General features: G+C 41.3%; 1 protein-coding gene across 1 annotated transcript in view; it reads left to right on the top strand.

Annotated features, from left to right (window-relative positions):
* FBLN5 (fibulin 5) overlaps nt 1–22,052 on the top strand; it is a 51,803-nt gene that overhangs the window by 24,484 nt on the left and 5,267 nt on the right. Inside the window, exons 5-10 of the mRNA XM_009319449.1 lie at nt 9,610–9,732; nt 12,989–13,105; nt 14,072–14,191; nt 17,015–17,137; nt 17,669–17,795; nt 20,689–20,884. Coding sequence (XP_009317724.1) covers nt 9,610–9,732; nt 12,989–13,105; nt 14,072–14,191; nt 17,015–17,137; nt 17,669–17,795; nt 20,689–20,884 — 806 coding nt within the window. The remainder of the gene's footprint in view (nt 1–9,609; nt 9,733–12,988; nt 13,106–14,071; nt 14,192–17,014; nt 17,138–17,668; nt 17,796–20,688; nt 20,885–22,052) is intronic.

Here is a 22,052-nt window from a genome sequence, read left to right as displayed (position 1 = left end):
ACACGGGAAATAGACCACACAACTGGGTATGATCTTGTACCAACAGGGAACCCTGGTAATTGGTGGGAGTGAGGAGCTGTGGTCATGCAGGTGATGCCAAGTGTATGAACCATGTACGGGTCTGTTCTGAGCAGAAGGGGAAGAGGCTGCTGCCCTTTTTGTCCCCTTGCTATGCACTTACCTGCATGGCTGTCCTATAAATCTCAATCACAAAAGCAGGACTAGAACCGTGCTCAGAGAGCAAAGTCCTTTGACAGTTTAGCTGTTGTTTATCACCTTTGAGTAATGTTAAAAGTGTGCTAGCTAAGGAAAGGCTTAGATAGCTGGCAGGAGATCTAGAACCTGTGACACATGTTGAGCAATTTTCATACCAGGCCAAAGGAGCAGCATTACAGATTCATGCCTCACACTATTTAGTGTCCACTTCCAGGCTGACCATCTATGTGAAGAAACACTTTAATCCTTGTTTAGCAATCAACCAATAACATAATGCATATGGGATGCAGATAGAAAATGAATTCAGGAATCAACAGCCAGTCCTCAGACACTGAAATATGCAATTAAACAGGTGTTTAGGGAGTTGATCTTGGATTGTGTCCAAGCTCAGCAGGGTCAGTCGTCCTTGGAAAAAAACACTGACCCCACACAGCAGCAGTTTGAATTTGGCTTCAGACTGCACTTTAGGAATGTGGCATTGTTATTTCTCCCCTTTTCTTATCAAATGTAATTATCTTGAGAAAAAAAAGTTTTGAGAAAACATGTGATTTCACTGAGTAAAAATCTACTACTGAGGAAATTATTTCTCAGTGTCCAAATAAGGAGTGGAGGAGAAGTTTGGGGAAAGTGCTCTGTTCCAAGTAATCTTGGAACTGATACCCATGTTACTGAGCTCGGATGTTTAGTCCTGGCCTGCAATTATTCCTATAAAAAATAGACATCCAATCTTTGTATTATTTTAAAATGGAGCCCCGAGGGTTATAAATGACCGAAAGAGCTTCAGTGTTTGAGCAGACAGAGATTCTGGAACAAGCTCGCAGCCTTGAGCCTCTCTGCAAGAACTTTGTACCTCAAGAGCAGGGTGAGCTCCTGGGGTTGTGATGGTACCACAGCAGGACTAAAATACAGACAGAATAAAACAAAGAAGTAGGGCCCCAAAATCACCCACACCTCCTAGTAGAAGGGGGAAGAAGACTTTCCATGGCAAACTTTTTTTGATCTGCAAGACTTGTGTCTCACAACTGTCAAATTAACCTTCAGCCTTACTGTGTTGAACCCCGTGGTGCTAATGGCTCTCAAATAATCATGATGGCAAAAACATACCCACTTTTATCAATGGTTGATCAAAAGAAGGAAACACAGCCATAGCTACTACTGTGACCCACAGAAATTTGTGGCACGATTATCAGAATTCATTACTTAAGAAAGGAAGTCATGCATGCTAAATATGTTCCAAATAGAACAAAATGTAACAGTCCATCTGTGAAACAGCGCACATTGCCAAGAGCATATCATCTTGGAAATCTGCTGTCCACATTGGCTTCCCTCTTGAATACAGAGTCCAAGCAAAGTTTCTCTTCTAATCGCCAAAGTTTCCAAGAATGTGGTTCTAGCTCAGAGATGGTAAGTCCACGTCCTTCCATGATAGCTCTCTGCTAGGGGCGTTATCACCTTGCCAGCCAGCAGGGAAAGAAGCTGTCGTGGAGGAAGTGGAATGGTCACAGCACCCTAAGCATGGACCATGCCTGTGGAGGGATAAGTGTAGTCACGGATCCCACCACTTTCAACACCAGTGGATGGACTTAACAAGGCAGTAGTCTCCCTTGTTCCTGTAGCGGCAGGTGCAAATCACCTCCTTGGGGTGGAGCTTCTTTGGTAAGCTTTCCAGATACATTTACTCTGTCATGTGGTATGTAACCACATGCTCATAAATACCAAAATGAAACTCATCAATATATTTATTTAACTTTTTTTTTCCTTTAAAAGTAGCTTTTTGTCAAGAAAGTCTTTTCCTGAAGGACTCCGATATTGTCTCTGAACTGATGAGCTGATCTTAAGGACTTTGTTTCCTTCTGTATTCTTTAATGCATAAAGTCCTGTTTATGCACAAAGTCCTGTTTTTCTGAGCAGAAGAAAGGCAAGCAGTGTCTTTGCTTACAGTTTTTGAACGTCACCTTCCAGTGGGCAGGGGTTTCGAGTTCCTAAGCACCTCTGCTCTTTCTCCTCTTGTCTGCGGGCTTTCTCCCCTGGCTTTCCACCTCTTAAAGTCACTTAGCTTGCCAAACCATCTCCTACTTCCTGCATGTCCACTTCCCCTAACCTGCAGCTTAGTCCTCTCTGGGGTCTTTGATTCAACAGATATTGTCCGTGGTGATAACTTGGATTCTTCCTCTTTATCTTGCTTCATGCTTCATAAAGATGCAATCATTCTATGTGTCCTGAAAGGGAGGTGATTGGCATGCCCAACATCTTTAGGCTGATCACTCAACATCTTCTAGCATAACAATGTTATTAACATTTTCTAAGTTTTCCATATTTTTTCTGCAGTTACTACAAACATTAGAGGTACAATATCTCCCACTAAAAATTAAATTTATTGATAAAAGTACAAACAAAAAAAAAAGAAAAATTGCACATGTGTACATTTAAATCTTTGCAAAGGAGAAATCACTTGGAAGAACTTTACAAACTCCTATCCCCATTTTCAGCAGTTTCACTCGCCAAGATAGATCTCCTAATGGCCTAGGAAATGAAAAAAGATGTAAGGTAAGCAGAAAATCTCAGGTGTGATGGTTATGGATATAGATAAAAATAACTAAACGTTGAATGATGTTAAATCATTCGAGGAAGGCTTTAAGACACCACTTTGACCACATAATCTGTATTTTTTCTGACACAGGCCGTAGAACCTTACCCAGCAATTGGTGTTTCAAGCACATAATTTTTTGCTACAGCATATTTCAAAGAAGAAATGCTGTTCAGGTATAAGGCCCTAAACTAAGGGAACATCTACCATGTGCTTTAGAATGTTTTTCAGATGGTTAATCAGTAGCACTAGTAAAGTTTGTGCCTTATTTTTATTTTGAATTTGTCTTCTAAACACTTAATTTCATCCCATTGTCTTTTGCTAGATTTAATGACCATCTCCAGCTAAAAACTTTGTTTCCATGAAGATCTTTACAGATCACAGGCAAATACACGTTGAACCTTTTCTTAAATAGATTATTAAATGGAGCATTATCTTGCTCTGAGATAAAGTTTTGTGACTTGGAATTACTCTTTGGACATTTCCTGATCTCTTTGCAATATCACTTTTTGAAGTGCTGGCACCAGAAATGTATTTCAGTAATTACTTTACTAATGCAGTATACAGCGGTAAGAAAAATTTCCTGTGTCTACTCAGTGTTCTCATGTTTATGCTTGTCCTTTCAGCAGCACTATGTCAGGAAAAGTTCGTGTTCAAGTGATTATCTTTAATGACCCCAGAGTTATTTTCATCACCAACATTTTTTGCTCTTGATATATGACCTTGCATTTGTCTGCCTTGAAATGCACTTTCAGATGTGCCCACCATACCTAGCAAATTACTTTTATATAAGAGTTCTGTTCACTTTTTAGTTTGTAACTCCGCCAGCTTGTGATCCTCTGCATTTTATCCCAAATGTGGAAAACAGTGGACCAAAACCATATCCTCAGGATCCTGTAGACACAGCATGATTCCACATTTATGATTCTCTCTTGAGATTTCTGGTCTCCTAGTTTTAGCTTCTTTCATTTGAGCAACATTGAATATGTCTGGTCTTAATTCAATGGATTAGAGTATTGTTTTTCTTTTTATGCTGTGATTTCTTGTGGTATTATTGATACAAATGAGAGTGGCTTCAGTCCTGCATTCTCTGTGGGCATGAGTCAGTGTAAGAGATCACTACATCTTCTGATAAGAATTAGCCTCCCTGGTGAGATGTGGTGTTGTGCTGCAGTTTGACATCTAGGTTTTCTTTCTGACTATATTAATATGCTGCCCCTTTTTTTGTATGCATGGCTTTTAAATTATTTCTTTTTTTTTTAATTTATGGGCAATGAATTAAAAATTTCATTCATTATTCTATGATGTAGCTATAAATTCTAAAGAATCTATGAAGACTACTGCTAGCTTTTACAGATAATAAAACACAAAGCCAGTAATTTGCATGTTAAGCACAATTAGTTCATTTATTTATTTTGACATTATAAATTATATCTATCCAGTCACCAGGCATCCCGCCATCCATTAAAAACACAATCTGTACCAATAAAAACAAAGCATCAGCACATCACATCCCACAAAAGGCAACCAGTCAGCCAGAAATGTAAAAAAGCACTTTCTCCACCCTTCCAATCCCCAGATGAAACCCCATTGCCCCAGCCACCTCACCTCTGTCAAAATGTCAAGTAAACAGAACATCACACCCCAGGGTTGCTAGACCAAACCATCACAGCCATAAATTTTTAAGGCAGACACACTGAGCTAAGAGAGAGGGATGTGGTTAATTTTGGAGTATTTGGGCTCAGGCTCTTGCAGCAAGGGCTTCCTGAGAATGTATATGGTGATGCCGACTACCTATTCTCTCATTTAGTCAGTAAACCAAAGATCTTTAAAACTCAGGGCTTTGAGCCATGAGTCTCTGTGTTCATTCTAGGTGGTATTTCTTAGGAGGCAGAGAGCAGTGGTCTGGATGGGCCGTGTGGTTGCTCTCAGTATTCAGTTGGGAAGTAACAAAGTAAATCATTCCCACTTCAGGTAAAATTTTAATTTCAGTCTGGACTTCTGCCTGAACTTCTACCCTTGGAACTAGCTGTGGGAGCAGTAATGTGAACAGAACAACTGGAAGGATGGATGAAAGAATATAGATGACTGCTAATTTGATAGGACACAGCAGCATAATCAAGAGCCAAGACATTCAGGGCCAGTGTTGGCCAAGCACTTCTTGGCAAGAGAAGTTTTGAACAGGGATCCATTCTGATTTTAAGTGCTGAACAGCTGCTCTCTCAAAATCAGGAACCTCTAAGGAGTCACCCAGACTCACTAGTCACTTGGGAAAATTCGGACTTACTCAAAATTATTAGGTATGACGATCTTTAACATCCTCTTGTTTTCCTATGTAATTTCACAGCAACCGTCCCAGTCCTGTTTGTAAGGGTAAGAAGAGGTGTGGTAGCTAGATAACTCTTTCAATTTGCCATGGACTGTGTCACTAGTTCTCTCTCTGTTTCAGTAACTACTGGAAACTTTGAGGTTCAATGCACCATTAGGGTAGAACAGTAACGTGAGTAGCATAGAGTTTAGCTGAAAGAGCCTTTGATGCCTCTGAGGTCTCCTAGTAGAACATAATGCTTTCAGAATGATGGTTAATCTTTTACTTTAGATCTCATTAGCCAATGTAGAGGCTGCGCAAAATTTCTGAAAAAGACACGTCTTTAAGTGTTCATATAATAGGGGCAGGCTGTATTGGGCTACATGAAGGACTACAAGTCAGAAACATCTGTGACCTGTTCTTGCTTCTGTCTTGTTGAGTGGTCACAGGCTAGTCCTTTAATTCCTTAGTCTTGAGTTTCCTGGTTAAAATCCAGGCACACTGATATTTTTCACCAAGTGGGACATTGCAGGGTTTCATAGTACAGTTTGATTTGTATTAGGATTGGAAGGCTTCAAATAAAAATGGACTAATTGTGAACTGGATCTGTATCTAAGAGGACAGGCCCTGCCCTGAATAGTTTTAGATGCTAAACAGTGAGGGAGGGTGGACTATGACAGAGATTTTGTTATCCCCATTTTTCAAATCGGAAGCAGGGCAGTGGAAGATGAAGAGCAAGGATGAGTTCCCACAAGGTAAATTCTCAGCACATGAGTTACAGTGTGGTCACTGGTGCTGGTTCCTTGTCCTGCACAGTAACTACCAGGTACCTTAGTCTGTTTTCACTGAGGACAGACCTAATTTATATTTGCTTCCTAGTTCACCTCATGGCAATTCTTCTTGTAGCCACATACTGAGTAATCTAGCCAGAATCACAGAAGAGGTATTCAATAAGACTAGCTATTAGTAAAACCTAGGCTTTCTCTTGGGATGCAAGTAATGTTTTCTAAGGATTTTGCTGATGAAAGGTACTAAAAGCAGGTTCACTATAATGAAAACCATCCTTGGATATCAGTGATGGGTGACACCATCTGATGCTTTCATGGTACTGATGCCAAAATCATCAAATATCACAATCTATTAACACCGTGAATAGGGCAATGGTGTTTCTAGGGTTTCTTGCTAGCTTGCTTCACTTTAGTAACTCTTCCGCTCTCCAGCTGATTAGACTTTACTTTGGGGCTCAGACAACTTATTGCTGTATTTCTTTCCATGGTGAAGAATGCAATACAAGTTATGCTGGGTCAGAGGTACTCTTCCAGGCTCCAGAAAACTGCATCTCAGGGACTTCTAAGCCACATGTGCTATCCTTGTATTGAGTAGTCCTCACAATTTTTTATTCTCTGAATTTGTCTTATCTGCTTTGAACCTACAAAACTATTGACAATTTAATATCATGTATATTTAGCATCACAGTTTTACTCTAGTATTGCGTATAACCCATCAGAAGGGCAGAGGTGGTACGAATGAGCTTTGAAGTGATATTGCCAGGGCATGAACACACCTAAGATTTACGTTTGAACGGGACAGAAATAAGCTGTGCAACCAGAATAAGAAATGATTTACAGATTATTGACTAGCTGTCAGGTTGTTTCCACTTGCAATTTTCCACTCAACCAAAAATGCCCTGGGAGTGTTTTGATATAGTTTCTATGCTGGTACCTAAGTCTAGTGAATCCATTGTAGGCAATCTCTCAATGTTTTATGGCTGGTTTTCTCCCCAGTGGAAATAATTGTTGGTTTGTTTGTTTTTTCCCTGTCAAATGTCTAATTTTGACTTTATCAACCACACCAGTTCTCACTGTATGCACACTGTGTAAATGGGCTGGGCAAGGCACCCTCTGTCTCCCAGCTCTGTTATTCTTCAAGAGGATACCTCATAGTTAGTCAATTGTTGCACCGACTTTTTTCTCAGTGAGCAAATACCAGCTTTCACCTAGTGAAACCATGTAATGTAAATAACCCATGGCAGACAGGCTGGGCTTATACTACCTGTTTGAACTGAGAAGGCTGCTTGCCAAAAATAATTGATTTGATTGCATTGTCTGGGTCTGTCAGAGTTTAATGGCGCATCATGATAAGGAGCAATCTTAGAGAAAGCCAGAGACATGTAATATAGAACTGGGTGTGTTCTTTGCTCAGGCCCAAGCAAAAAGATTTGATGCTACCAGTAAAGCTGTGTATACCTGTTGGTTGCATAAAACTTCATTAATGAAGTCAGTGAGGTATTATTCAGTGTAAAATGTGGGGAGTCAAGGTGTTCTGCATAGACAACTTCAGGTTGATCAGGTTTTCTAGCAGAAACTCCACAGGTAGCCTCCATTGTAAAAAATTCTGCATTCAAATGGAAATATGTCTCCAATACCACCACAAAAGCTGGAGACTGGGAGTAAGCAAAGAAATCTGTTTGGTAGATAGCAAAGAAAAGACAACTGATGTCTTACTTTTCTGGAGTGATTCTACTGCTGCTTATGCAACTGCTACAAAGATGACTTGGGAACAAAACCGATCCTGTAGCCACCCGTTGCTTTTGGTGAAGGATGCGTGTTGTACCCTTGCAAGAAAGATGTACCACAGAAGAGTGGAGGATCTATAGTCTTCAAACAGCATTGCTACCATATGTGGTGGTAAGACCCTGACCCTCATTTTGTCTCCGCTGTGCTTCACCTAGTAATATTACTGGAAGAAGGGCGCATGGAAAATGAAAATCTCCTTTTTCAGCTTCGGGTAGGCTAGAAACAGCAGAATTGGCCAGATCCCAAGGTCCCACTCCTAAAACAATAAGCCAACATGACAAATAGAAAGCTTTTTCATTTAGAAAACATTAATGTCATTCTTATTAAATTTATGGTTAGATAAAATCTGTGTTCAACTACTACCAGTTATGTGTGATACGCTGTATGAAGGGAGAATCCAGAATTTTTAGCCCAATCGCAGAAGCAATAGCTGAACTGAACGCCATATCTCTGTACCTATATAGTCTAGACTTGTTATCTTACCCCTTTCCCACTTCCCCACCATTTTGCCAATCTTCATCTGGCCAATAAATACATGGGAACTGATTTCCAACAGAGTTAATTACCTCTAATTGTGCCACTCTTGTTATCTTACCAGCTTTGACTCACCATAAATTGATCTGGTACAGATGCTAGCAAGATAAGAATTCTAGACTCTCTCCATATATATAATATGTATGTATTTATTTATATATCCAAATATGTTAGGTATGTTGCTGTGGTAGATTGGATCAGTTATTTCATGACTGCTGGGATTTTACAGCTGACTGACTGTGCTAGGTGCCTCAGGGGCAGATACTGAGACGTAATTCCTGCCCTCTGCTGACTGCTCCAGCCCAGTGCATTTGTGAGATACTTTCAGTCACGACCCAGCAAAGTCTGGGTTAATAAGAACTGGGGGGGGAGGGGGGGGAATCAAGGGAGTAGCATTGCTTGGATGACATAGTACTTCAGCAAAGGCCAGTGCACAGTATGCTGGAATAAAAAATAGTTTAGGTGTCAATAAATAAAACATAGAAATCTGAGTTGACTGAAAAAATGACACCATTTATCTTTTGATATTTCCATTTCTGACATCTAGAGGCAAAACCAATGCCAGAAACATCAGGGAAGAGATTGAGCAAGGAGGGATTCAAACTGAACTTCTGACACTGAAGGCATTTTTAATCAGTTAGGTTCCAGGGTCCTGGCTTATATAAATGTAGGAATGCTATTCACCTCCTTTGCAACAACAACAAAAAAAAACCAAAACCAAAACCCAAAAAAACCGCCCACAACAAAACCACCCTAAGGGGTTGTAATAAAAAACCAAATACATTAAAAACAATAAGGATAGTAAAAAAAAAAAAGGAAGAGTTTTATTGTCAGGAAATTGATTCCAGGGAAGTATACAATTTTTTGTCAGGTAAAGGTTGATTTTGGTTGAACCTTCTGTCAGAAAAATTACAGTGAGATAATCTGTGTTGGTGGGGGTAGGAAGTAATTTTTTTTATATGTCTGAGTTGTGTTTGTACATCTCTCGAACATCTCGTTCATCTCTTACTCTGCAGTGGGGTTATATAGCCTGTTCAGCAGCCTTTCCCTAGGGCTGAACACTACCCTGTAGCATGGAAATCCCAGTTCAGTGACAAAGCAAATGTGGAAGTAATAAAAAGCTCGAGGTAATGCGATCCCTTTCTTGAGGAGCTCTGAGAAACACTGGGTCATCTGCAAAAGGGAGAGGTTTGATGAGCACCCTCAGTTCCCACTGCCCTCAGACATTTATTATTATGAATTTTACTTCAGGTTATGGTCATTCTCTCTACTCCACCACACCTTGGTTCCTCGCACGGAGCTAGTGTACACGCAAGTCCCTGTACAGTGTGAATAATCTGTTGTTGTTGCTACTTCTAATATGTTCTTGCTGTATTTCTGTGTTGCAGATGTGGATGAATGTGCTTCAGATTCTCACCAGTGTAACCCCACCCAGATCTGCATAAATACTGAGGGGGGCTATACCTGTTCCTGCACTGAAGGCTACTGGCTGTTAGAAGGCCAGTGTTTAGGTAAAAACCTCATGCGGTATTTGAGCATCTGTGTATGTGTACCTGTGAACAGTTGAAATAATGTCACTGAGCATCTTTGTCAAGTACATGGTTAAACCTTCGGCTACGTGGAAACTATCTTTCATCTTTGTAAGTGCCAATGGTATGCTTGGCAGAGAGACTCCCCTGTGGAACAAAAATGTAGATGCAAATGCCATATGACTAGCCTCCATGTAACGTGGGATTTTCATATTTCCAGTCTGAAGGATTCCCTTTCATATAAGATCAATCACAAGCATGTATACAAAAAGATTTTTCCCAAACAGACCTGTCCTTTCTGCACCGTGAGAGTCTGCATCCGAAGGGATCAGTATTTGACACCAAGAAATGGGCCAGTAAATCCCTAGATTCAATGAACCCTTTTGCTTGGGGATGAGAAAAAAATTACCTCTGAACTGGGTGCCATTTCGGTAGCTTCCAAGCAGTTTTATTTTGATTTCATTATTTTCCTTGCAGCAATGTCCTGTTCATCCTTTTAGCTCAGCCCTGTTGAAAAAACATCCCTCCACAAACCGCATGGGAAAACCTCCCAGCTCCCCTCTCCACCAGCCCATTCCCCTCACTAGACATGCCCACGGGATGATGAAGTAGATGTTAATTTTAGGTACACAGATAGGACCTGGGAAATAGGATACAACTTTTTTTTTTTTACGTTTGCTTTTTATTATTTTTTTCCCCTCAGCGCAGGCTGTTTGCCTGCCAGCTCTGCGGAGCTGGACTGTCCTGTCACAACACCTCTGCTGGAAGGAGAACGGGCTTTCCCTGCCCATTCATCCCTGGAGCCTCTCCAGTTATTTTCCAACTTTCTCCTCCCAAGTACCAATTCCAGTGAAGGACTGACTCACGGCTGCTTTCCTAACTACTGCAAACAGCTGCTGTGTAACTCACCTGGCAGGGACAGAGCTGAGCCTCATCCAAGCTGGGGTCTGTGCAGCCATAGCCGCTTTGGGGAATCACTGTCTTGTAGTTCCCCTGGTATATGAAGTGTCCGAGCCCCCTGCTTTTTAATCTCTGATAATTCCTCTTCTCTTGGGAAAAGAAGCTTGTGCCAGGGGTTGTACAGGCGTACGTGATGGGTGGGGATGAGGGAGGGCAGGGTGGGGGATTCTGCTCTGCATCACCTGTTTTGTTACCCATTTACTTCTCCCAGTTACAGCCCAAATGAAAGGGTTGTGTGCAGCACAAGGATTTGGACATGGATCTAAAGTACTTTACTGCTTGATGGATATACCAGAGAACTGAAATGGCTGCATTGCTGAATTGATTTGAGTTATCTGCTTATGCTATTTAAAATAGGCAATAACATCCCAGTGTTGCCCACTTTAAGTAATCATGGGGTGGATTATTACAAGGCAATGCAAAGAGCTAAAAGCAAATTGTGTTTAGAGTTGCTATATTTTTCCCTAAGTGTCAAAAAATTCTGAGTTTTCCATACTTTCCGCTGGCCTTGGAGAAGTGATTTTTGCTGGCATAAAGCAGTAAAAGACCATTTACTGTAATCAGAGGGCTGGGCTGGGCTGGGTTTTAGAGACAGGTTTTTTTGGTGCAGTGTTAGTAAACCACAGTTACAAAAAGCTACGCTTCTATCTGTTGTAATTATCCCAGTAAAGTTTATACAGGAGGAGCCAGTACAGCAGTATCCACACGACCCACCCACAACCAGCCCTGCAAAAATCCTTATCCTCAAAATGTAGCACTCTTGAGATAACAGTCCTGCAAAAGCCAAAGCATGTATTTAAATAATGCATTGTGTCAGTGAAACAAGGTATTAATTTACTTAAAACCCATGTCAGTTTTTGCAGGATTTGGGCCAAGCCTACTGCTGGTGTACGTACCATAGCTGACCCTGGCCTTTAGGTTATCTTACTATTTAGAATGCAGTGGGAAATAAAAAACAGTAAGGGTAAAACTGAGTGTCAGTGTCCTCGTTATTTTACAGAGAGAGAGTATTTCCAAGACTTTTGACATTTTCAGGATGGTTTCCTGAGACTTTCTATGGCAAAACTGCCCCAAGGCGGCCAAAAAAATAAACTTGAATTGCAGGATGTAGCTACTTACACAACAGATTCACAACGTTGTTGTTTTTATGGTATTACCACATCATGTAAATGTTCAAATAGTTCAAGAATTCAGTTTCCCAACACGTTCTTAATATCTAACACTAAAACAGGAAGCGGCCAATTTAGCTAACAAATAACGAACTGCTGGAATTCATGCAGATATATATGTATATGTGTGAACCATAGGGAGGGTACTGTCGTTTTGATTTTCACGTGCATCGGAACCTGCGGTGGGGGGCATTTCTCCAAAATCTGTGCCTTCCTGCTTTGCTCCTTCTGGCAAACTGACTGGAGATAATACACTTGGTTTTCTACTGCACAAACTTCAAAGCTTTGAGAGTAGCCATTAAAAAAATCTCCATAAATCAAAAGCCAGTTGATACCAAAGGAAATGTAAAGCCTTGGAAAAGACAACTACTCCAGGTGTTTCACTCCAGTTCTCTAGTCCAGGGGCAAAATGCTTCTAGCACTTACCGTCATACATATCTTACAGCATTTTCTTGTGCTTGTAACAGTCAGTTGCATGTATGGCTAATGCTGCAATTCAGCCCAAACGGATATTTTGGCATTAAATTTACTGTTTACATTTTAGAGTCTATAACTTGTCAGTTGAAAATTCATACAAAATGTGAATGTGACTATTCGAAAAAAAAGTCTTTAAAGAATATCCTCTCTAAAAAAAGAAGTATTTAGTAACAAATACTGATTGCTTTTCTAGAGAGTAGCTTTGGTATACATGGATGTAAAAAAGGTTTCTATCTTGATTCTGACAAAACTTTGCTACAACGTTGGCTGTGCTTGTGCTGACAGGCTGTGCCAGCTATCGGGTATGCTTCGAGGTAGCTGCTTAAAGGGACTGACTGTGGGCTTCCTGATGACATCACATTAAGCTGAAGATTACAGCAATGACAATCAGTTCATAGGACGTACTGATAGATGTCAGCTGTGGATAAAAACACATTACTACATTCTTTTGGGTAGAGATGTATTTTAACTATAACTCTGGGTCTGAACACCTGAAAGTTTGGCTGTTATACCCGTAACCAGCATGCTGGGTTACGTCCCTGTTATTGGTACCGTTGACACAGTGTGTTTGCTGCTTTGTACCTGCATGTGAAAATGCAGACCACTCTACTTTTCATCTTTCCCATCTATAGATATAGATGAATGTCGCTACGGCTACTGCCAGCAGCTGTGTGCCAATGTGCCCGGTTCCTACTCCTGCACGTGCAACCCAGGCTTTACCCTTAATGAGGATGGAAGATCATGCCAAGGTACTGTGTATGGTAAACCACGACTGAAATCTTTGTTCCCAACCCAGCAACACCCTTAAAACTTGTTTAGTTTTTAGAATACAAGTAACCTTCCCAACGCTGCTTTTGAAACTGTTCATAGCCTTGCCAGCCTGAGATATTTCTGTAGTTTCACAGTACCTCGGAGGGGTACAGCTGCAACATGAGTGTATCAGGAGGAATATGCACAGAGGCCCAAGCCCCCTAAAATATAGAGTTACTCAATTCACTGAAGTTACCAAGAGTTTAGGCACTGAATTTACTTTTAAAATCTGAGGCTGTGTGACCCACCTGAGACAGGAAAACTCTGTCAGATCAATAAATTAGATCTGAATCTCCCAAGTTCCAGACTAGGGTCCTGAGCATTGGACCCCCTTTCACTGTGATGTGCTACCTCAATCATAGTCAACACAACCTCTTCAGAAAGCCTCTCCCTAGCTAAGCAGGGAGCATCTTTCCACGTGCTGCAGGAAACGGTCTGTGCTAATGATGTCCAGAAGCTGCTAATGTCTTAAAAGGAAAAAAAAAAAAAATTGGTTTTGTCTTAGCCCTAGGTTTCCATGAGGACCGTTCCTCATTGCATTATCTTCCTCAGGAATATCCTGCTGCATTTTGTCTCAGGTCTGTTATGACAAAATCAGTTCAATGGTTTTAAAATTGCAGGACAAGGACAGAAGCATTTGTAACAAATATTTCATCCCCATCTTCCATGTTATTTTTTTGATTGAAGACATTCCAAAATGCTTCATTTCCATGCATGTTGTGTTTCCAACATGCTATTTCCAGGCATCAGCCTGAATCCCAATAAACAATACTGACTTGGTTATATTTTTTCAGAACAAATCATTCTGACTGCACAGCTAATCTCTTTGAAATGCTTTACAGTAATGAATTGAAAATAGAGTTTGGGGAAAAGTCACTGATGCATTGGGCATTGGTTTCCCATAGATGTGAACGAATGTACAAGCGAAAACCCTTGCACTCAGACCTGCGTCAATACCTACGGCTCTTTTCTCTGCCGCTGTGAACCTGGCTATGAACTGGAAGCTGATGGAGTTAACTGCAGTGGTAACTGTCTTTAGTTATTTATTGTTTTGGTTTCTTTAATTCTATTAAGGTTTCTTTTTCCAATGTATTGTTTTGTACATGCTTTTTAAAAAGTTTTTTGCCTTGGTCCATGATTAGCAGCAGCATAGTTGCAACTCATATGATCTTCTTTCCAGTTAAAGCACCCAGCAAATACCCAGAAAAGCACAATGGAGGGGGGCTGCAAGTGGTTTTAAAGAAATAAGCTAAACACCAAAAAGCTCCAAGATAACAGCAAAACATAAGAAAACACTTTGTAATGCTGAACAGGAAGCTTTATTAGAGCAAGTAAAGTAGGGATAGCCCTAGAACATTCTTCCATGATTAAAGAAATACTATATATAAAGCACTTTTCCATTTGTCTGATGAATGCATGTATTCCTCTTGCTGTTATGACTGCACACTTCTGCCTGACACCTTCCCCGGTTTCCCCTGTATGGATCTGGCTACACTTCAGAAGCAATATATGGTTTCTTAGTACAGCTATTGCTAATCAGTTCAGCACATAGCAGAAGAAACTGTGCTTATGTCACTGTACTTTTTCCTCTCTTGTTTTTGTTTTTATTTTATTGCTTTATTTTAATTGAAGGCAAAACTAATTTCTGTGCTTAATGTTCCCACAGCCTGATAAAATTAGAGAATCCCGCCAATGTTTCTTGGAAGGAAAAATGCATTGGAAAATACTTGTTTTTTAATTCACAGTAAACAGATGTAACATGCTGTTTGTGAGAGAGAAGACGTGATATGCAGTATGTGTATAGATTAGTGTTTCCAAAGCTGTTCTTCCATGCAAACCTCCTTATTATAAGGGAAAGAACAAAGACTTATATCTCTAAAGGGTCATTTAACATTTAGAGCTGCAACACCTAACTCAAGTTTTCTGCTTTCTAATGGAGTTTCTTCTTCTAAGTTAGACTTCCACACCTTTTTTATGTGCTCCTGAGCTAGTTGGGGGCCTGAACCAGTTAAGTTCAACACAATGCCACATAAACATTGCCAGTACAAAATGGTGACAGAAAAGGTGGTGCTTGAGCCTCATTCATGTCTGAGAGTTAAGCCAGCAAAAGGGACTTTCCACCACCCAGATTTAGAGCAGAAAACCTTTTCTTGACAATTCTGTGCAAGAAAATGCTTGTCAAAGCAGGTCAAATTTCTCTGGATGAGCTTCTTTCACTTCACAAGCAATCACTAGACATCTCTGAGGCCCACAAAGGGAATGCCTGGTTAGGAGGACACTCCTATGAGACATCCAGGACCCAGACGTACTTCAATGGCCACTGGATTAGCCCATGGCCTAGCAGCCAGCTTACCTTGAAGATGGGAGGCATCCCTGCCCCAATTCAAGGAGAGAGGCAGAGATTTCAACCTGGCTTTCCCAACATCGGCATTATTTTCTGATCACAAAGGTCTTGCATGTGCATTAGATGTGCTCTGAAATGCCTACCATCTTGTCCTCTGCAGATAGTCAGCAGAATGCCAGAAGTGTTTAGGAACAGCAAAGGTATGTCCGTCCTGTGTGGGCTCAGCAGCAGAAATGTAGGACCCTCGGGGCTTTAAGTCCCTCCAGCACTTGACAGCAGCTGAGCACAGATTGTATGAATCCGATGTGCTGGAGGTCTGGGCTAGGACACCTCGAGGGGGTGGGTGATATCTCGGTCCCTTTATGGAGCCAGCCCTCGGTCCATGTTTTGTCAGGAAGGTGTTTTTTCAGTGGACTCGCTGAGGCAAGTCACACAATAACAGGACTATGTAGGTGTAGAGTTCCTTTCATCTCCCATTTGATAATGTGGTTGCAGCCATAAAGCCACTTTAACATATCTGGACTTCAAATACTTCCCAATCCATCTGCACAAAACACCAAAAGTGGATAAATGGACTGAGCCCAATTTAGAAGAAAGGGAAATTCAGTCCGAAGAGTAAAAGTGATTTGCCTGGGAGAGTCAACATGTCAGAGCTGGGAATAAGAACTTGGGAGTTCCTGGCTGGGCCTCTGGCCTTTGTTTCTTTCTTCCTCTGAACAGGGAAATAAGGAAATGATTAACTGCAGCCTCCTTCAGTCTAGCATCTTTGCATGTGTTTTCCCCTCAGTCAGCCATGCCTCCATGAGCATCTCTGAAGTTTGTCTTTCTCGCTTGAGCACAGTTCTGCAGAACGCAATGACCGGTCAATTCATGAGTGCAAGGGGAAAAGAGCACAATTTCTGCTTTCAGTCAGAGATCTGACAGACTGCTTAGCTTCCTGGGTATCTGGGAGATGGCTGGGCCTTCCAGTAGGTCTGACCCAAGCTGGGATGAGCTCTGTAGTCTTCCTGGAATGCCTTGGAAGTAACTGGCTAGAGGCTAAGAAACATAAAACAGCCGGGGCTGGCTGCAGGAGTTCTGCTGGGACCCATGTGGCCTGGGAAAGGGAAGTTTGCTCTCCAGAAAAAAGAAAAAAAAAGAAAAGAAAACCACTGCCAAGTCTCTCCCTTCAAATTACAGTTGCAGCTTTGTTGTTGGAGTAGCGCTATCTCTGACGTAAAACAGAACTGAAAACATGGCCAACTGGTGACAGGTATTCAAAAAGAAAAATAAATAAATAAAAGCCATGCATTGTGTTCAGCAGCAGCTTTGGTTTCCCTAGGAGAAAAATGTTTAACCAAGAACTTGTATAGCATTTTGCCAGGTTGCTGCAGAGCTCTAGGGAGTTGGAGGGTGCCAACCTCCAGCTGGGGTGATGGGCACACAGACTGGATGGCCACCTGCCTGTGGGACTGCTCTTTTGACTGTAAAGCCAAAGACACTGAACTTTGTTTTACCACTGCAGACATGGACGAATGCAGCTTCTCAGAGTTCCTCTGCCAGCACGAATGTGTGAACGGGCCTGGTTCTTACTACTGTATCTGTCCTTCGGGCTATAACTTGCTTGACGATAGCAGAAGCTGCCAAGGTAAGAACATTCCTGAGCTGATTAAAACCCAAGGGGACCAGAAAATAGGTCCTGTGTCTGGAAAGAGGTTTTCAAGAACCGAGATGCTTGGTCTTGGCATTGCACAGTGAAATACTCGCAGGGGCCAATTATGTAATTCTGGGAAGAATGTCATCACGTGAATAGTCCCACTGAGGTGAACTGGTGCGTTGGTGTAAGTGAGACTTTACTGACTAGGAAACAGCTACACAAGAAAGCCCTCAGATGTTTTCTCTGCTGCATGTCTCTCTTTAGTTTTCCCATTCTCTAATGTCAGAGAGCTTGAGCAGCCAATTTCTTTTCCATTTTTGCAGCACTTAGCATATTTCCAATAAGCAGAAATGGAGTAAAAACTGATCTTAAAAGAGGGGCCAGTTATCAAAAGGCCACTTCTCATGGTGCGAGAGTGTTATGAATTTTGGGGCAATTCCTGAAGATGGAAACCGGTTTGTAAGAATGGTGTCTTGCACATATTTCCCTGCTTTAGCCTTTCTCTTGTTTCTTGCGTTTTAGATATCAATGAATGTGAAAACAGAAACTTCACCTGCACTCCCCAGCAAACATGTTTCAATATCCCAGGAGAATATAAATGTTTAGACCCAGTAAGATGCGAGGATCCTTATATCCAGATTAATGAGAAGTGAGTAACATACCCACAGCCACAAAAGCAAATTCTGTCTCTGTGAAGCGTATCTAGAGTGAACCAAATGAGCTGCATTTTTACAACAGAGCCATGAAGTGTGTCTAGAGAGCTATGCGTAGATGCTGTTGCTGCATTTACCATTGGTAAGCTTTATAAAAATAATAAATTGCAATTCCTTACCAGGTCACCAGGTGGGATATGATATGATATGATGCCCAGATATGTGGGAGGTTAGACTGGAAAAACACCTATCAGTGAGTAGAAAAAACAGCAAGGTTTGTAGTGTAACAAGAGACGTTTACTTACGTTACTAACTGACTTCATATATGCTCAAATGCAGCCTGTTTATTAGTATGAGTATTTCCTGTAAATATTAACTAGCTTATGTCTGGGAAGTACTTTAAAACATTAGATGATAGTTATAGCAGGATACAAGTAGTTTCCTACTGCTTAAAGGTTAAAAGTGCTGAAAAGTTCACAGACTGATTTGCCTTGTCCAGAAATTGGGTATGTCTGGATGGGGCTGTTAGCACTGTTACTGTCTAAATTTGGAATTATTTGAGCAAGCAAAAACATAAATCCCACATCTCTAAAAATTGCCTGTTTCTTTTACATTTTTGTAGGTATTTGCCTGGGGCTCAAAATATTTCAGCTCCAGACAGATCTCTATATATTGCAGCCCACAGTATTTCATCCATAGTGTTTGCATTAAACCCAATTACTTGGGATTGCTTGGTAGCCTCATGTATTTTATAGAAAGGCAAGAGATGAGGAATCAGCTTCTTTCCATCATAATTTATTCATGTCTTTACATTGCTTTCTGAACAAGGGCAGCTGAGGAGTGTACATGTTCTGTTCTTCCAGTTCTGGGTTTACCTAACCTTCAGAGGTGGTAGAGTCTTAAACTGGAATTTGAAATATCTGAAGCCTCTGTATCTAAATTCCCCAGAGCCCAACTATAGCGTCCTCACAGATCAGCTTGCACCAGAATTCTTGATCTCTGAGCTTTGTGTTTGGTGGCTTTGGCTCTTGTCTAGATGTGACTGCATTTAATTTGTGGCATATGTCTAGAAGTGGTCAGTATAAAAGCCAAGTGAATTCCTTGCATCTGTGTTTTCTGTGGAAGGAATTGGGTGTTTGTAATGCCAGGAGCCTTTTTATGGGGGACATGCCAGATGAACTGTCTGAAATTGGTGTCGGTAGTGGAGGTTATAGGAAAAAATAGGCAAAAAGACCCAACTCTTTTCCAGTAAATTCCCCAACATGGCTTTTATAAAGGGACATCCTGCCTCACAACTTTGCTGGAGTTCTCTGAAGAAAGCAGCAGCATGTGGCTAGGGCACATGGGCTGATGTTTGGGTTTCCAAAGGCTTCTGAAAAGAACCTCACATAAGGTTATTATGGAAATCAAGCAGCCGTAAGAGAGAAGTCCCTGGCAAAGAAGAATAAGAGGTTGAAAGACAAAAAATAAATAGAGTGTAGTATTAAATTGTCAACTTTCACAGTGAAGTTCTGCAGAGGTCTGAGCTGGACCTGCTTTGTCCAACTTATTTGTAAGCAACCTTGGAAAAAGGATAAGCCATGAGATGGGCAAAGTGTGCAACAGTATCTGAGGACAGTGGAGAAAAGGGTGGGCAGAAAACAGTTGTAGAAGAAGCCTCAATGACTGTGTAATAAAAATGGCAGATGAAATTCAGTGTAGATGAATGTAAAGTAAAAAGACAATCCCAAATGCACAAATTAAATAAAGAGCACTGATCTAATCACAATCCATCCAAACTGAGATTTGAGGGTTGTTATAGATAGTTCCATGATCTGCAGTACTCACTAGAGGTCAAAAAAGCAATCTGAATTTGAGGTGTTAATAGGTAGAGAATATCCTTAGAGCACGTGCCATTGTGTACCCATATCTTCAAGACTGTGCAGTTCCTTCCCCTCCTCTCAAAAGAAATATAACTGGACAAAGGTTCATAAAGAGCAATGAGGATGATCAAAAGGATGGAATAGCTTCCTTGTGAGAAACGACTAAGTTAGGACTCTTCAGCCACGAACAGGGTCAAATATGAAACCCTGAGTTGCGTGAGGAGGATGATCAGGGGTTGACTGGCCGCTCTCCTTTCAATAAAAGAGCTGGGAGCATCAGATGAAGTCAGTAAGGGGCAGTGCAGAGGGAGGTGAAGGGGGCTGTGGAGCTCCTGGCCGCAGGGGGCTGTGGATGCCAAACATTCATGTCGGTGTAAGGGGAAGCTGGACAAGCTGATGGATAAGAAATGCATTAAGGGCTGATGAATGCCACAGAAGGCATCTTTGTTTCAAGAATTTCCTGAGTCACAAACAATTGGAGTCTGTTGGTGGAAGTGTCATATGCTTGGCTTGCTATCCTGCTCTTCCTTAGGGCTCTGCATTTGATGCTAGAGCTTTGGTTTGACCCAGGATGTCTCGCTGTATGTTTTCGTATGGTATGTAAAAGATTGTTAAATAAAGAATACAACATTTGTGTAGCACCATCAGTGAAATGATCCAACAATTAACATTATTTTGGGGACAGCTCAGTTTAAATTACTATCAGAACAAACACGTACTGGGTATTCTACACCTGCAGAGCTGCTTTAAATAAAGTACAGGTTTTCAAGTGATCTAAGGAGACCAGAATGCCAAGATATTTTGGCCTAGAAGACAGGAAAAAGAAGGCAGGGATATAGGTAGGTCAGAATAGCAACACAGAGAATACTAAAAGGGAGAAAATTCATTACAAGTTTCATTGATCCTTTTAGCTGGTCAACAACATTATTTGTTTGTTTATTTATTTATGCAGCTGTTTTTGCATATAAAAAATCAAATATTACAGCAATTTGTAACCCCTGATGACAATCCTATCTCTGACAATTAGCCGCTGCATGTGTCCAGCTGAAAACGCCGGGTGCAGAGATCAGCCATTCACCATCTTGTACAGAGTGATGGACATGGTGTCCGGGCGGTCTGTGCCTTCTGACATTTTTCAGATGCAAGCAACAACTCGCTACCCCGGAGCCTATTACATCTTCCAAATCAAATCAGGGAACGAGGGCAGGGAATTCTACATGCGGGTAAGTCTGTCGGTCACTGAGAGAAAACATGGAGTATCTTCTTGTTAGCTGAATATCATTCTGCTAGCGGAACTCAGTTTTTAATGAATATCATTTAAACCTTCAGTATGAGGCATTTTTACATGCCGACATGCAGAGCGGTGTGCTGATCTGCAGGGGCTGCTGGCTCTTTCAGGAAGGTAACCTACCCAAAGCAAACACGCTTGTTTTATGAGACATTAGGTTCAGGCAAGTCCAGGGCTGTACCCATGTCTAAGAATAGCCCAGGTCTTCCATGCTCAGGAGAAACTATTGTGCCAAACCTTTTTTCATCTGACGGGCAATCAGTAATTGTCACTGAAAGCATGAACGTTTCTCATTTCTTTTATTAAACTCTTCATTGGAAATTGAAAAACCTGAAAACCAAAAAAGTAAGCAAAACAACCCCCCTTTATCCCAAGAATTGACTTTCTGGGTGCTTTGCTTTAATTTGTTACGTATTTTTTTCACTGAGAACACATATTTTATGTAGAAACTGTTAGAGAAAACACAACTACTTTTTTTTTTAATCTGAATTTTCCTCAGAAGACATCTCTGTTCCCCAGTCATCTTCACTACACCTCTGAGACACGGGTGATGAGAAGTGTCTGCAGAGAGTGAGGCACAGCCACCGGGGATGGTGGCATTCAGAAGGTTGATTTTTAACCCTAGGCAAAACCTGGCTTTGATATTCACATTAAGTGATGTTCAGTAGCTATTGTTGGTTCCCACGCCTCACAGAAACCGGTAGCGTGACGGATTTTGGTAGATTCCAATACACATTTCTCCCGAGCACCCCAGATTCTCACTGTTAAAAAAAAGAAAGTGTTTCAAAATTCCAAAGTGGTCCAAGAACGATCATTTACATCTCACAAGATCTTTCATGTTGCAAAGTCGTTACTGATCCCACCGACCTTTTCCCCTCATCTCGGCCGCTCCACCAGATGCTAAGCCTCCAGCGACCAGCATTGTTGCTGAAGTCTGCTAGTCGTCTTTTATTTATTTATCACACCCCCCATTCGTTTGTCACCTAAAACACTCCACTTGCACAGGCTGTCCTTTTCCCTCCGCTGGCAGCAGCATTGCTCCCGTGTCAGGTTGGTAGCCAGCAGGTGGTGCCTATTTGTTGTGTTGGGAAGAGCGAGAGCAG

The sequence above is a fragment of the Pygoscelis adeliae genome, unplaced genomic scaffold (genome assembly GCF_000699105.1).
Source record: "Pygoscelis adeliae isolate BGI_AS28 unplaced genomic scaffold, ASM69910v1 Scaffold71, whole genome shotgun sequence".
Classification (NCBI taxonomy): domain Eukaryota; kingdom Metazoa; phylum Chordata; class Aves; order Sphenisciformes; family Spheniscidae; genus Pygoscelis; species Pygoscelis adeliae.
The sequence above is the reverse complement of the archived record's forward strand: the minus strand, read 5'-3'. Positions and strand labels throughout refer to the sequence as shown.